Raw genomic sequence first — 15784 nt, forward strand, 5'->3', positions numbered from 1 at the left:
GTCTTCATCTTGGTTCTTTTCAACATAGGCAACACATCCAATCTCACCTCAGTGGATTTTTCCAGTTTTTTTTTTTCTACCTACTCTACAGTACAGACCGGCTATAACCTGCTTACTTACAAAGACAGGCAGAAATCTATACAACTCACACAGAAAGAAGGCTTTTTTTGCTGCAGGTGAGGAAAACCTCCTTACTCAAGACTAACATTAACAGTGTGCAAACAAAGGACCAAAAAAGTTTAATAATAAACACAAGTCTTACATCTTTTAAGGAAATGCAAGTGAGGCAGCCCCCTGAAGGACCGTTATAAGAGCACTTGACTCCCTGTGATATTTGTAGAGTTACCTGAGTATTTGAAATTACAGTTCAAGAAAACAAAGGAACTCCAGTACAGTTATATACAATCCAGTGCTGCCATTCTGTTTTTAGTAAATGAAAGCAGAGCATATATACAGATAATTTTGTAAATAACTCAAAGAAAAACAAAAATAAGGGGGCTGGAGATACCAACAATATTAAGCAGAAGTAATTAACCTAAAGAAGTTCAGATGCAGTTACATCCAAAACAAGGAGGGATACAGAAACAGAGAAGTCTAATTCCATGAGTCATCCCTGATAACAGTTTAGATTATTAACCAAATAAATAAAAAGTGGCAGGGTGGGCTTGACTGAAATAGTTCATTTAGGATGAGATCTTTGTGAGCAAGTGAGTCATTTTTCACTTAAATTCTGATGATTTGACATTGATATATCAATCTCTTGATGAAAAATTAGTACCTGCATTTTAAATAGAGTTATTGTAAGTCTTAAGAAATTAGATTCTTCTGCACTCTGATATAAGATCATAAAAGACAGAGGAGGAATTCATTCTTATGAGCTGCTGGATCAGTTTTAAACCACTCTATCTGATGAAACAAGTGAGGTCCTTCCTCCTGACCCAGGCCGTGAAATGCTGCCTTCCCCAATCTCCCAAAAGAGCAGAAGAATAAGGCAATTGCTCATTTTACTTTGTTTTTATTTCAACATAACATGCAGTAAAAAAAAAAAAAAAAGAAAAGAAAAAAATTAACAGGATTTATTAGCATTTACAATGCTTACAAAGAAAAAAGACTCTAAAAGCAATTTAGTTCAGATTTCAGAAATCGTTCTAATTGAACACTTACAATAAATCTATTTCCAAATGTTCAGTTTGGACCAAAATTTAAAATAGCATTTGGCAGATAAATTATCTCTGCTGTTTACTTGTAGTATTTTTATATAACCTCTGATTCTTGGGATATCCAGCCCCCATTTTCCTAACACAGCAGGGAAGACATATACATGTGGCCACTTAAATTAAAGGAAGAAATGGAGTAAGGGAGATCCCAGGCTGCAAAAATATATACAAGCATTTACCTTTTCCAGAACTAAACGTTTCTTCCATAAAAATATTAAATAGCCAAACCCTATAGAACTAGGGCCAGGACTACTTCAAATATAACTATTCTGTATTTTAAAAATATAGGGCAGAAAGCCTTTTGGGTGATATTTATACATTTTCACACATATTTCTAGGTCCCTAAATGAATCATCAAGCATTACGTAGAACAAAAAAAAGTCTACTTTCTTACATTATTTAATTTAATCTTATAAATCTCTAGTAAATATTGTAGATAACTACATTTTAATGAGAATTCACCTCAATAGTAAGTCTTTATAGAAGGCTTAATCTCCATAGCCATATATTACCAAAGTTCAGATTTATATAATGAATGGATAGTTGGCAGACATTCGCTCTGTAAGACAAAGCAATAGCATTTTCCCCCCTACCAACAAAAAGGCAGAGTCCCTACTTTGGAAACAACTAGGGCTTTTAGAGACCATACATTTCCTGGAATATATGGAATAAGAAACAAAATAAAGATAGGGTTGGAGAGAACCTATTCTCCCCCACCTTTACACCAGATGAGGCAACCCTTTTAATCACTTAGGTCTGCTTTATGATGGCAGTGTTTTAGAGTACAGATACACAAGTTTAAAATGTTTTTGTTGCTGTTCCAGGATATAAAAGGACAAATACTTAGGGAACCAAAAACACCCCCCAAAAAATAAAAAAAACAAACAAACCATTTTCTTTCCATATGGAACAGGGGTTTGCTACTCTCTGCTTATTTTTGGCTCAGTGCTACTTGTTCCTGCTATGCTACCAAAACCTACCATAAGTCTCATTTCATGAATTCTATGAGGCTGTCCTCAGGGTTCAGCTGTGTGTGATAGGCACTCAGCTGGCTGAGGCTTCATCCCACTGTCCATAAAGTCAAACCTCTGACAGCAGCCACCCTGACAGAGTCTAAGCTAGGCCAAGTTAAAAAAATTAGCTACAGAGACATTCAAAGTGCATTTAATCCCAAACTAATGGAGCAGTCAAATTAAATAGTCACGGGAAAAACAAGGAAAACCTGTTAATATTTTTAGGAATGAAGAGAATATCCAACTCAGGACAATGTAAAGAATGGAAAAGACTACTCCAAGGTGTCAGAGAAATGATAAATTTGAAGACTTTTAATTCACACAGAGAATACATTTCTGTGGTTACTAGAAATGTATTGCTATTAAATGTATTACTCCCTTCTTTTTAGCCAGTACCACAGCTCTCCCTCCCTATGAAAATGTAATGTAGAGGATGTTTCACTGACCTCTCTCTTTGGACTGGAAAGCACTCTAGTTACAACTTCAACTCTCTAGCAATAATTAATAAACTGAAGTTGTTGGATTACGATAAAATTATAGATGCAATTTATATATAAGAACATACAAAAATTGCTAATGATGGCCTTTAATGAATTCAGCTACCACCCTGAAGGAAGCACAGTGTTAATGTTTTTTTTAATAAAGTTTAGTATCTTCAAGGAAATTAAAACAGTCAAACTTCCAAATGAAGAGAGTTATATGGACATTTGCAGGCTGGGACCAACTTCTCCCTGAATTCAAATTAACACAACTACTTTGTAGACAGATGCAAGAGTCTTGCATCACTTTCCAGGGATAACAGCAAAATGACACATGGATTCATGCTCTGGGAAGAAAAAACAACAGTCAGGCCAGGCTAAAATGAGAGGGAGAGCACAAGCCAGAAGTTTGCTCATATCCCCAGAAGCTGGGTTAAGTTTGTACTTTTAACTAATACCTCTTACCAAGAGGCTTAATAGAAAGATCTTACATATTTCATTTACCAAGGGACTTCCCTGAATTATCTGCAGAAATCTCTAAAGGAAAAAAATCTATTCCCAAGTGAGACTTTTGACACATGTATACAAAATTGTTGTTAAGGTAATAATCTAGTGGAATAAGACAAGGCAGATTTCATTGCTGTGTTAAATCTCATGTTAAGTAAGGTTCGACTAGTCATTTGCAATCTGATTTCTGGAAACATGAAACAGAAATCCAGAATCACTGGGAACTAAATCTCAATGATAACATTAATTTACTTACACTCAAATAACTCTCTAAACAGTCACAGCCCAATTTTACAACAAGATGTGCAACAAGCAGGACAAACATTGCAAATAAGTTCTTGTCCTTTGGTGGCACAAGTTCTCGTAAGTTACTCTTGTCCAAATCCTTCTGTTTCTTCAATGGCAAATAACAGCTTTTCCTTCAGTTGCTCATAGCTCTTGTAGGGAGGCAGGTCCAGGCGGTTAAAACTAAAAGTAAGAATTGTTAGCTTGAGAAAAGGAAATATATAAAGAATCATATGAGCAGTGTAGTATATAACACCACTGGTTTTAAAGTAAGGCAAAATTGGGTTCAAATCCCAGCTCTGTCACTGGGCCTTTGAACAAGTGCTTTTACCTTTCTGAATTTTGGTTTCTTTTTTGGTAACATGGGAGTAACTATTTACTTTTCAGGGTAGAGTGACAAAGTAACAAGTATATGTACAACAGAAGACCAAGTACATAGCAGGTATTGAGTAAAATGTTAGTCTTCTCATGCTCTCCCAGTCACCCTAATCTAGGTCAGTATCTGTAAAGGGCTAGATGGTAAATATTTTAGGCTTTGTGGGCCACAGGTCTCTTATCAGAAGGTTTTAAGTACAGATCTTCCTCAACTTACGATGGCATTACATCTGGATAAACCTAAGAGCTGAAAATATATTAAGATCATTTGACTTAACATCTAACTTACCAAACATCATGGCTTAGCCTAGTCTGCCTTACATGTGTTAAAAACACCTTAATTAGCCTACAGTTGGGCAACATCATTGAACACAAAACATTTTGTAATAAATGGTGGAATAAAGTGAAAAACAAAATGGTTGTATGGATATAGAATGGTCTAAGTGTACTACTGGTTGTTTACCCTCATGACTGTGTGGCTGATTGGGAGCTGCAGCTCACTGCCACTGCCCACCATCACAAAAGAGTATCATACCACATATTGCTACCCCAGGAAAAGATCAAATTCAAAACTTGAAGTACAGTTTCTACTCAACATGTATCACTTCTGCACACCATCATAAAGTCAAAATATCTTAAGTCAAACCATTTTAAGTCCAGGATCATTTGAATACTACTTTTAAGAAACAATTTTCCACTGTAATATCTAACATTCTATTCCTATGGAATTTATCTGTCCTATTCTTATAGAGTTTTTAAAGGGTGTCTTTTAATTTGGGACTGTATTATGTCATCTTCATAAGGTAAAAGGTAGTAAATTTGCCATAAGACCTGGCCCTTCTGCTGTATTTTTAGCTTAAGGCCTAGGCAGATGTTTTACATAAGAATGCTATCCATAAAGCATAAGTATGCTATCTATAAATTTACATTGTGAGTTCTTGAAAATGAAACCATGGAACTTGACAAAGGCTGGTTTTCATATGTGACTGAGATAACTGTTCATAGGAGTGTAATGGCACAATATGTTCCAAGTTTGGAAAAAAAAAAAAAAAGAGACAAGAGGTCAAATAAAAAATGTATTGCAGGGCACCTGGGTGGCTCAGTCATTAAGCGTCTGACTTCAGCTGAGGTCATGATCTCACAGTTCGTGAGCTTGAGCCTTGCACTGGGTGAGCACAAGCCCTGCTTCAGGTAAAACATGAGCCCCTGGTGAGCCCCACTTCTCTCTCTCTTTGCACCTCACTCACCTGTGCTCTCTCTTTCAAAAAAAAAAAGTACTGCACATGTATACAAGATGAATGTACAAAAATCAACTGTATTTCTGTATACTAGCATTGAATAATCTGAACAATCTGAAATGAAATTAAGAAAGCAATTCCATTTATAATAGCTTCAAAAAGAATAAAATACAGGGGCGCCTGGGTGGCTTAGTCGGTTAAGCGTCCGACTTTCACTTAGGTCATGATCTCGTGGTTTGTGGGTTCAAGCCCCGCCTTGGGCTCTGTGCTGACTGCCAGCTCAGAGCCTGGAGCCTGTTTCAGTCTGTGGCTCCCTCTCTCTCTGACCCTCCCCTGCTCACACTGTCTCTGTCTCTCTCCTAGAAATAAATAAAACATAAAAAAAAAGAATAAAATACTTGGGGTGCCTGGGTAGCTCAGTTGGTTGAGTGTCCGACTTCCGATTAAGTCATGATCTCACAGTTCGTGGGTTGGAGCCCTGCGTCAGGCTCTGTGCTGACAGCTAGCTCAGAGCCTGGAGCCTGCTTCTGATTCTGATTCTGTGTGTCCCTCTCTCTCTCTGCCCCTCCACTGCTCATGATCTGTCTCTTTCTGTCTCTTAAAAATAAATAAATGTTAAAAAAAATTTTTTTTAAAAAGGGTATAAAATAAAATACTTCCACTGCCAAACTGATTTACCCAGTCAAAGCAATTTGTATCAAAATCCCAGCTGACTTCTTTGCAGAAATGGGACAAGGTGACTCCTAAAATTCATAAGGAAATCCAAAGGACTTAGAATAGTGAAAACAATCTTGAAAAACTTGGAGAATTCATTCCTCCAAATTTCAAAACTTTTTACAAAGCTACAGTAATCAAGACAGTGTGGTACTGCCATTAAGGAAAGACGTACAGATCAACAGAACAGAACTGAGAATCCAGAAATAAACCCATGTATTAATGGTCAATTAGTTTTCAACAAATGTGCCAAAGTTGTTTGTTTATTTTTAATTAAAATTTTTAATGTTTATTTACGAGAGACAGAGGTGAGTGGGGGAGGGCAGAGAGGGGGAGGAGACAGAATCTGAAGCAGGCTCCAGGTTCTGAGCTGTCAGCACAGAGCCCAACGTGGGGCTCAAACTCATGAACTGTGAAATCATGACCTGATCTGCAGTTGGCACTTAACTGAGCCACCCAGGCACCCAATTTATTTTTAATTTTTTAATGTTTGCTTATTTTTGAGAGAGAGAGAAAGAGAGAGAGAGAAAGAGAGAGAGAGAAAGAGAATGTGAATGGGGGAGAGGCAAAGGCAGAGGGAGACACAGAATCTGAAGCAGGATCTGTGCTCTGAGCTATCAGCACAGAGCCCGATATGGGGCTTGAGCTCATGGAACGTAAGATCATAACCTGAGCTGAAGTCAGATGCTTACCTGACTGAGCTACACAGGCGCTCCCAAAGTTGTTATTTTTAAAAAGCCACTTGTATATATACATGTATAGAAATATAAAGGAACAGACAATAAAACAAGTAAATAAGGCAGATGGGGAAAATAAAGGAATATCAAGCAGATCACTGAAACGTCTCACAAAATAAAGTTCAAATATTGTTGATGTTAGGTGGGATTCCAACATACTGCATTTGAATTAAGATTAGGGTTTGTTTTTAGTTCTGTACATTTTTGGAAATGTGGTTAAACTGCATTTATAATGAGAAAATAATATTTCTGTTCTCCCAAAAGCTATCTAGGCTTGATTTCTTCTGCCTTCAGAAAAAAGTTAAAAGTTTTCTTAATATCACATTTAAAGGAAGCCTGGGTGGCTCAGTCAGTTAAGTGTCCAACTTCAGCTCAGGTCATGATCACATGGCTCGTGAGTTAAGCCCTGCGTCAGGGTCTGTGCTGACAGCTCAGAGCCTGAAGCCTGCTTTGGATTCTGTGTCTCCCTCTTTCTCTGCCCCTCCCATGCTCGACCTCTGTCTTCCTGCTTCTCTCTCAAAAATAAACATTAAAAAAAAAATTCAAGGGTGGGAAATGGGACTGACTGCACGGGGGCATAAAGGAACATTTTGGAATGAAAGAAATAACCTAAAACTGGTTGACTGTTACTACTCTGTAAATCTACTAAATATCACTGAATTTAAATGAATATAAGCTTATGATCTTTAGTGGTTTTATGGTATATAAATTATGCTTTAATAAAGCTATTAAAAATAAATCAACACCATGGGGAAAATATTTCATTTCTCATTTCCAACAGGGTTTAATGTCTACATGGTAACTGGGAAAAGGCTATTTTTTCATCTCTTTCTGATTTTACTTACCAGGTATGACTTCTGGGTAACCAGTTTTCTTTCCCAACTTTTTCAATGCAGAATTTCTGTGGTCCATTGCTCCCTAAAACAGTGAAATCGACAGTTTGATACTCAGTGGTTCAAATTGTGACCCCCTCCGTTCAGCAGCATCAGCATCACCAGGAAGTTATTAGAGCCACAAATACATAGGCCCCACCCAAAGCCTATTGCACTGAATCAGAACCTTTGGGAAAGACTCCGCAATGTGAAAAAGCTTCCAGGTGATTCTGATGAGTGCTAAAGTTTGAGAACCATTTTTTCAATGTATGCCCAAGAGAAGAAAATGCATTTTTTTTTAATTTTTAAGAAAATGTAGTTTTATCTAGCATTCCTTTGCCAGAATAACAGAATGCTATAAATAAAAATAGAACACCCAAAAAGCTTAATTTTAGCTTTTAAGCACAGTAGGGAAAATGCAATCCACTGTCTTAAACAGTAAAACTTGATTTAAATATTAAATTGTTAAAACTTTATAAAATGTAAACAACCCATTGAATTCAGTATTAACAATGCTTTTGCTTGGGGCACTTGGATGGCTTACTCAGTTAAGCATCTGACTTTGGCTCAGGTCATGATCTCACAGTTTGTGGGTTCAAGCCTCACGTAAGGCTCTGTGCTGACAGCTCAGAGCCTGGAGCCTGCTTCAGATTTTGTGTCTCCCCCTGTCTGCCTTTCCCTCACTCATACTCTGTCTCTATCTCTCAAAAATAAACATTTTAAAAAATTTATAAAAACAAAAACAGAATCGGGGCACCTGGGTGGCTCGGTTTGTTAAGTGTCTGACTTCGGCTCAGGTCATGATGTCGCAGTTTTCGTGGGTTCGAGCCCCACATAGGGCTCTGTGCTGACAGCTAGCTCAGAGCCTGGAGCCTGTTTCCAATTCTGTGCCTCCCTCTCTCTCTGACCCTCCCCTGCTCATGCTCGCTCTCTCAGAAATAAAAAAAAAAAAACATTAAAAAAATAGATACAGAATCAAAAATTAAAACAAATAGGAAATGAAAGGATCTTAATGAATTTCACTATTAAAGGCTATTTTACAAATATGTCATACCATCCTGAAAGTTTCTAAAACTTTATGGAATGTTAAGACATCAAGTTGTATATATTATATACACTCAAGTTATTTTGGGTTGCCTGTTGTTTTCAATCTTATTCTAACACTGTCCCTAAACCAAGTAAGTTCTATATAGACTCTTGTACCTATGTTACTATTTTCAACCCATTTCAACTTTCAAACAGTATGATCTCTGAGGACGTTTTAATCTATCAGAGCCTCGGCCTGTGGTAGAATTTCATCACAGACATTACCTCATTTTTCTCCACTTTCATCATCTGTAATTTATTTTGGCAGGTCTATTATCCTTACTCCATTTAGATTATTTCCCTCTTTTTCTTATATTTACTTAAGTCAATTATTTCTTGCTCTGTTCATATTCTAGTGTTTCTTATACAGAAAGGTTTCTGATCTTATCTTAAACCCAAACCTTTTTAAGTAAGAACAAGTATTTACTAGTGTCTTCTAACAGTTGTTCCCAAATATACGTGTATCAAAATAAATATTTCATTATGAGTCACTTCTTAAAAATTTTAGTTGTTGCTTAAGTTTATATCTATTTTTTTTAGAGATTATAGACACTTCATTTCATATCTACCAATTTCATTCCAGAATATTAAAGAGGATGTTATAAATAGAAACGGGATGTCAGAGCTATCAAGCGTTGAAAACTATCACATTAAATCATATACTTCATTCTTATAACTTTCTCTTCCTACACTGACTGGAAGGTTCAACCAGATGGCCTCTAACATTGTATGAAGCACAATCTCGTTTCTGCTTTCCACAGGTATCCTCCTGTGTTGTTTTAAACAGCTCCACCCAACTCCAAACATTATTCCCAAGAGCAGACCTAGTTCTTATCTCTTCAATGATTAGATCTAGTTTATACTGAAGGTTGTACCATTTTTTTCCCTCATTTTGGCCATTACCTTACTTCCCCAACCAACATGGTTTTCCTTTTTCAATCTAGAGAGCATTTTTGAACGTGCCTCTCTCCAAAAACTTACTTAGTAATAATCCTTCTCTGAGACCTTGCTAGCACTGGGTTAAAAATCTCCTTTCATATTGCTTCTGAGAAACCAGAATATTTATTTCTCCTCTTCTTTCTCTGGACTCTCCTTTAAGTCTGCCTCTAGGCTATTTCTGTTTCATCCTTAAATACAGGTGTTTCTAAGCATCAGCCTTCTACTCTTTATATTCGATTTCTGCATAAGCCAACCTATTCTAATAGCTTCAAGTGTCACTGCTCTGATGACCCTACTTTCCCTCTGTACTCTTACCTCTAAACTCATACTTAGCAACACCTGTTAAACTGCCCCTCTGCTCCCTGGTTTATTTGGTTGTCTAGCAGTTGCCTTGAACTCAAGAGGTTCTAAGCTACTCATTATCTTCCCTCAACACCTCTAAACCATGTTCTTTACACTTCACAACACTGTTTATCCATTTTCGAAACATGGTTTTATCCTGGACATTCTTTTATATTTCATTTTCTGTTCAAGTCCTTTTCTACTTTTGGAACCTCTCTAGCATTTATCCCATCTTTTCCATCTCGATTTCCATCGCCTAAGATCAGGTTCTCACCACTGCTCCAATATTTTCTTCCTACACATGCTATACCTTGCTATCAAATCTTCCTAATATGCAGCTTCAGCAAGTTTTCCTCTCTTCAAAAAGTTCCATAGCTTCCAAAACCCCCAGAATAATGTCCAAATTCTTCTGGTCTAGCTTTTAAAGTAACTGTATCCGACACTGCCTACTTAGTTCTTCAATTCTGACTCTGCTTCAGCTGAAGCAGGCTTAAGGATCACAACTTCTATTCTCCTATGGTACGTGGCATACTGCTGGTACTAAAGATTTGAATTTACTAAGTTATTATCAGTCACAAAAGTATTTCCATGGTCATTCATTTCCAAGTAACACACATTTTGATCAGTGACTACTATGTGACAAGCACTATGCTAGACACCAGAAATAAAAAGATGATGTTGATAGAGCTCTGTATCTCAAGGAGCTGCAGGGATAATAGAGAAGAGTATTAAATACATCATTTAAATATAGTATAATACAACCAACAATGCCTGGCTCATAGAAAAAACACTAAAATGTTTGCCAAATGACTGAATGACCAAACAGATTTACATAAAAGATCACTAAGATCAGTATTCTATGAAGTTAAAATGTGGGATCTAGTCTTAAGATTAAAAATCTCTAGAGGTAAGGACTACAAAGTGATTTAAAAGTTTACACAAATCCAGGTTAACTAAGACTAGTTAGGAAAATGGCTATTCTTTTCTTTGTTATTCCTGAGAAGCTATACACACTGATTTGAATTTAATAGCAGTATGATAGACAATTTTCTGTATAGGAAAAGTGATCCTGTATCACATACCCATGAGGTCAGCAAATCCTCCAACTGGCAATCGGCAGGTTCCCGTAACAAACTGCAGAAGTCTCATTCTCTTCTCATTATCAATTTCTTTAACAAACTGTTTTAAAAAACACACAAGTAAAGAGATATATAGGTCCTATGTTACATGTAGCATAAACAAGAATGAAAAACACTAATTTCAAATGAACTCCCACTGTTCAATGGACTAGATAATGACTATAACCACTGCTGTGTCCATGTTTGTCAAAGCCCTGTTAACTTTCCCCCTACGTAAATCTTTGGACCACATCCTTTTAAGGAGATAGAAAAAGAAGGGTGCCTTGGATATAAGAGCTCCCTACTCATGAAGTCTCAAGATTAGCTTTTACAGAGCAGCTCCTTCTTCCCGCCTACCCCCTACCTCCCAGATCTGTCCTATAGGATGTTCATGTGGTTACATAGGACACAGAGCCTGAGTCAGTATGAGCTTTTTGGTTTTACGAACCAATGAAATCAAGTTTGTAGAATTCTGACCCAGATATATCCCAATAACCTCCTTCTCTCAATGTTCTCTAGGTTTTGGTGCAGATATACACTGCCAGAATCAGGTGGCTTTTAACTCCTACAACTCTGACTCAAAACGTTAGGTTTCTGGAGGATGCTTTCTAGCCTGTAGCACAAGTATTTTGGCCCAGCCTAATATTTTTTTGTAAATTTTTATCGTATTGTACTACTGTCAAATATTTTTAAATTCTAATCTTATTTGCTATAGAAGCTTGGTTCATCTGAGTTTCTTATGAATTTATTTACATAAGTAGCATGCATTTTATTTTTTTAATGTGGTAAAATATATATAACACAAAATTTTACCATTTTAAGCAACAATTCAATGGCATTAAGTACGTTCACACTGTTGTGTAACCATTACCGTGATTTCCAGAATTTTATCATCTTAAACAAAAACTGAATTTATGAAACTTATTACCTCCTCATTCCACCCACCCCCAACAGCCTGTTAACCTCTATTCTACTTTCTATCTCTATGAATTTGCCTATTCGAGATACTTCATATAAATGGAATCATGGAATCATATAATATTTGTCCTTTTGTGATTGGTTTATTTCACTCAGCATTATATCCTTAAGGTTCACCCCTGCTGTAGCCTGCCAGAATTTCCTTTCTCTTTAAGGCTGGATAATATTCCATTGTATACGTATATCACATTTTGTTTATCCTTTCGTCTGTTTCATCATGGACATTTAAGTTGCTTTCACCTTTTGGCCACTGTGAATAATGCTGTTGTGAACATAGGTATATAAGTATGTGTGGGGTTTTTTTTTTTTTTAATGTTTTTTATTTATTTCTGAGAGAGAGAGACAGCATGAACAGGGGAGGGTCAGAGAGAGAGAAAGGGAGACACAGAATCTCAAACAGACTCCAGGCTCTGAGCTAGCTGTCAGCACAGAGCCCGACACGGGGTTCGAACCCACGAACCATGAGATCATGACCTGAGCTAAAGTCGGATGCTTAACCAACTGAGCCACCCAGGTGCCCCTATAAATATGTGTTTGAGTATTGCTTTCACTTCTTTTGGGGATACCTAGGAGAATTGCTAGTCATACTAATTTCTATCTTTAACTTTTCGAGGAGCCATCAGACTATTTTCCAAAGTGGAGCACCATTTTATATTCCCACCAGCAATACAGGAGAGTTCCAATTTCCATTATAGGAGAGTTCCAACATCCTCAACAAGGATGATTATTTTCTATTTGATAATAGCCATGCTAGTAATGGATATGAAATGGTATCTCATTGTGCTTTGACTTGCACTTCCCTAATGATCAGTGATTTGTGCATCTTCTCAAGTGCTTATATCAGACATTTTTTGAAGACACCATTATGATTCCAAACGAGTTCACCCTCTTAAATTTTGCCTTCTGAACATTATATAATTCTTAATAAGGTAGGAATGATGAAAACCATACTTTAGGCTGTTCTAAAACATTCCAAAAGCATTTAGATCAAATGCAGGGGAATCATCATATAGAGTTGTCTTATCCTCTGGGCAAAGGTGCAAAGTATGTTTTGCTTACTCAGCAATAGTCTTTCCAGTATAATTAACATACAGCGCTTTATTAGTTTCAGGTGTACAATAAAGTGATTCAGCACTCCTATACATTACTCAATACTCATCACGATAAGTGTATTCTTAAGCCCCTTCACCTATTTCACCTGTATCTCATGCATCTCCCCTCTGGTAGCCATCAGTTTATTTTCTCTGGTTAAGATCTATCTGTGTTGTTGCAAATGGCAAGGTTTCATTCATTTTTTTTTTTTTTTAAGATTTTATTCTTTTTTGTGGCTGAGTAATATTCTATATATATGCGTGCGCACACCTACATCCACACGTATCTTTTCTTTATCCATTCATCTATCAGTGGACACTGATAATTTGGGTTGCTTCCATAATTTGGCTATTATATAATCTATCCATTTATTGTAATGCATAGGATGGAATGAGGGGCCTGAATAAAGTGGTACATTTTGTTTCATGACTTTTTTCCATTTATGGTAAGCAATTTCTAAAAAATTATAATGTGCCTGCCAATAGAAATAAACTGAGACAAACCTGCCAAAACCACATGATTTGTTTGCTTGTCCTAGTGTAGTGACGGTAGATGGCATGTCTTTGCCAGTCATTCAAATCAATCTCTTGCATTCCACATAAAAGGACCTTTGGAGATTAAAAAAAACAAAAAGATTTCTTTAGATAACTGTACAACCTATATAAAAATGCTTGATATTCAGAAGAAAAGACTACTATTCAACAACTCTCAAAAAACAAATTAATCAAGAGGCTTTAGCTTATAACCTGTCATCAGGAATTGGGTCCACATTACTTATGAAGGTTGAGTTTTATATATACATATATTCAGGTAAATAAGTCACTCACAGTAGAGAGGTTCTGATAGTAACACTTTTCTTGGGGGTAACATTTTCATATACTTGGATAAATCATGGACTTTTTAAATGACCAGGGATGCTTCAAAATCCTGCCAGCATAAAAAATACTACTTCTACCTGAAAGATGAGAAAGTGAGCTGAAAGCAGACACCTGAAGGCATTATTTACCAGCATGCTGCAGAGGATATAAGAAAAACGCATTACCTCTAATTCCTTTGCATCAAAGTATTGCAAATACTGCTGGGGAAGAATTTCATTAAAGCCCTCAAAGAAAGCTTGTGTCTGTTCTTCAACACCTCGAGACAACCTCCATTCAGCTACCATTCTGGTAAATAAATATTAAAAAAGCTATCAGGAAGTTTAGATTTTATCTTTGAATTCTGAGTGTAAAAATAATTTTTATAAACTTTATTATGAAAAATTTCAAATATTTATAAAAGTAGGATATAATGAACCCTATATCCCAGCTTCAAAACAACACCAATCTTACTTCATTATGCCACTACCCATACCCTAGATATCATATACTTTCATTTTTTTTATATACTTTCATTTTAAACATAAATAATTCAGCATGTAGCTCTAGAAGTCTCTTTGAAAATAGCCACAATTCTATTATCACACAAAAAAGTGAATAGGAATTCCTTTATAGCCAGGTATTCAGTGCTCAAATTCTGATTGACTCAATTTTTGTTAAACATACTGCCTCAATCAAAATCTAAAAAGGGTTCATACATTGCAAACATCTCTTAAGCTTCTTTTAACTTACAGGTTTTTCCTTAGCATTCTTTTCAATGAAAATACTTTTAATGAAAATTTTCTAGTAGATACTCCAGATTTCAATTTACTTTAAAAATTTTTTTTAAATAAAATAAATTTTCACATTTTTTTGAGATAGAGAGAGAGAGAAATGAGAATGCAAGTGAGGGAGGGGCAGAGAGAGGGACACAGATTCCGAATCAGGCTCCAGGCCCTGAGCTGTCACCAGAGCCTGACATGGAGTTTGAATCCATGAACTATGAGATCATGACCTGAGCTGAAGTTGGATGCTCAACTGACTGAGCCACTCAGGTGTCCCCCCTTTTTAACAATTTTAATGAGGAAGCAAATATGTGTATTTTAGGCATTTGATCAGCTGATGATAACTTAAGTCCTAAAGTTTATTGAAGCCTCTGAAATTTTGGGAAATGGCAGTATAGGCTGTAGTGGATTAATCTGCCTAGTAATTATAATGATGGACATCATAAAACAGCTATTTGAAGGCATCAGAGAGAAATCAAAGGCAGGCAAAAATTGCTGGGGATGAGATTCTTGAAGGATTAGCATTATGAATAGGCTTTTTCCTGAGGGCACTTCCCAGTTTAAACAGAGCACAAGAGAATGGAGCTCAAATGAAAGGCAACAGTCTTACTAAGCTGAAGAAACATGATGGGAACTTTAAGCTGTCAACGCTGCTATGCAAACATCTCAGGAAGAAAGAACACAAAGAGAGGGCACTCCCATCCAAATCTGCACAGGAATTTATTTCAAATCCTTAGGTGATTGTTAAATACACACGTGTAGGATGATAAGACTCCAAGGAACCCTGTGCAAAGCAAAAACTGAAAAGCCAAAGACCCAAGCAGAAATTTCAGCTGCTACCTAGTACCAGAGAGACAGAATGTTTACATCTCACAAAGCTACATGGTAAACATTTTAGGCTTTCCCTTGTAAGGGGTAGGGACCATGTATTAGGAGTAAAGGTTGTTTTAGGATTAAAGGAAAAATGGAAATAGACCAGCTGCAGCAAGCTTCCACAGGATCAGTGTGATCTTTCACTTAACTGCCTGTCAAAAACAAAGTCAATATTCTTCAGAGGAAGAAAAAGGAATCCAGAGTCTACCATGTATTATCCACAATAAAAAAGAAAAGAAAAGAAAAAGACTATATATGCAAAGTAGGAAAATGTGACTCA

At 36.5% G+C, this 15784-nt stretch overlaps 1 protein-coding gene across 3 annotated transcripts in view; it reads right to left on the reverse strand.

Moving 5' to 3' along the window:
* Positions 1–216: 216 nt before the first annotated feature.
* ITCH (itchy E3 ubiquitin protein ligase) overlaps positions 217–15784 on the reverse strand; it is a 139836-nt gene continuing 124268 nt past the window's right edge. For 2 of the 3 annotated variants that reach the window (XM_039248704.1, XM_039248705.1), the window contains exons 21-25: positions 14035–14155; positions 13496–13600; positions 10887–10983; positions 7411–7483; positions 217–3684 (exon numbers count right to left, since the gene is read on the reverse strand). In XM_039248704.1, coding sequence (XP_039104635.1) covers positions 3585–3684; positions 7411–7483; positions 10887–10983; positions 13496–13600; positions 14035–14155 — 496 coding nt within the window. In that variant the 3' untranslated portion in view covers positions 217–3584. Of the gene's footprint in view, positions 3705–7410; positions 7484–10886; positions 10984–13495; positions 13601–14034; positions 14156–15784 lie in introns of all 3 variants that reach the window. The other variant, XM_039248706.1, reaches the window with a different exon arrangement.

The sequence above is a fragment of the Hyaena hyaena genome, unplaced genomic scaffold, assembly GCF_003009895.1.
Source record: "Hyaena hyaena isolate Hyena2069 unplaced genomic scaffold, ASM300989v1 scaffold_315, whole genome shotgun sequence".
NCBI classification, from domain to species: Eukaryota; Metazoa; Chordata; class Mammalia; order Carnivora; family Hyaenidae; genus Hyaena; species Hyaena hyaena.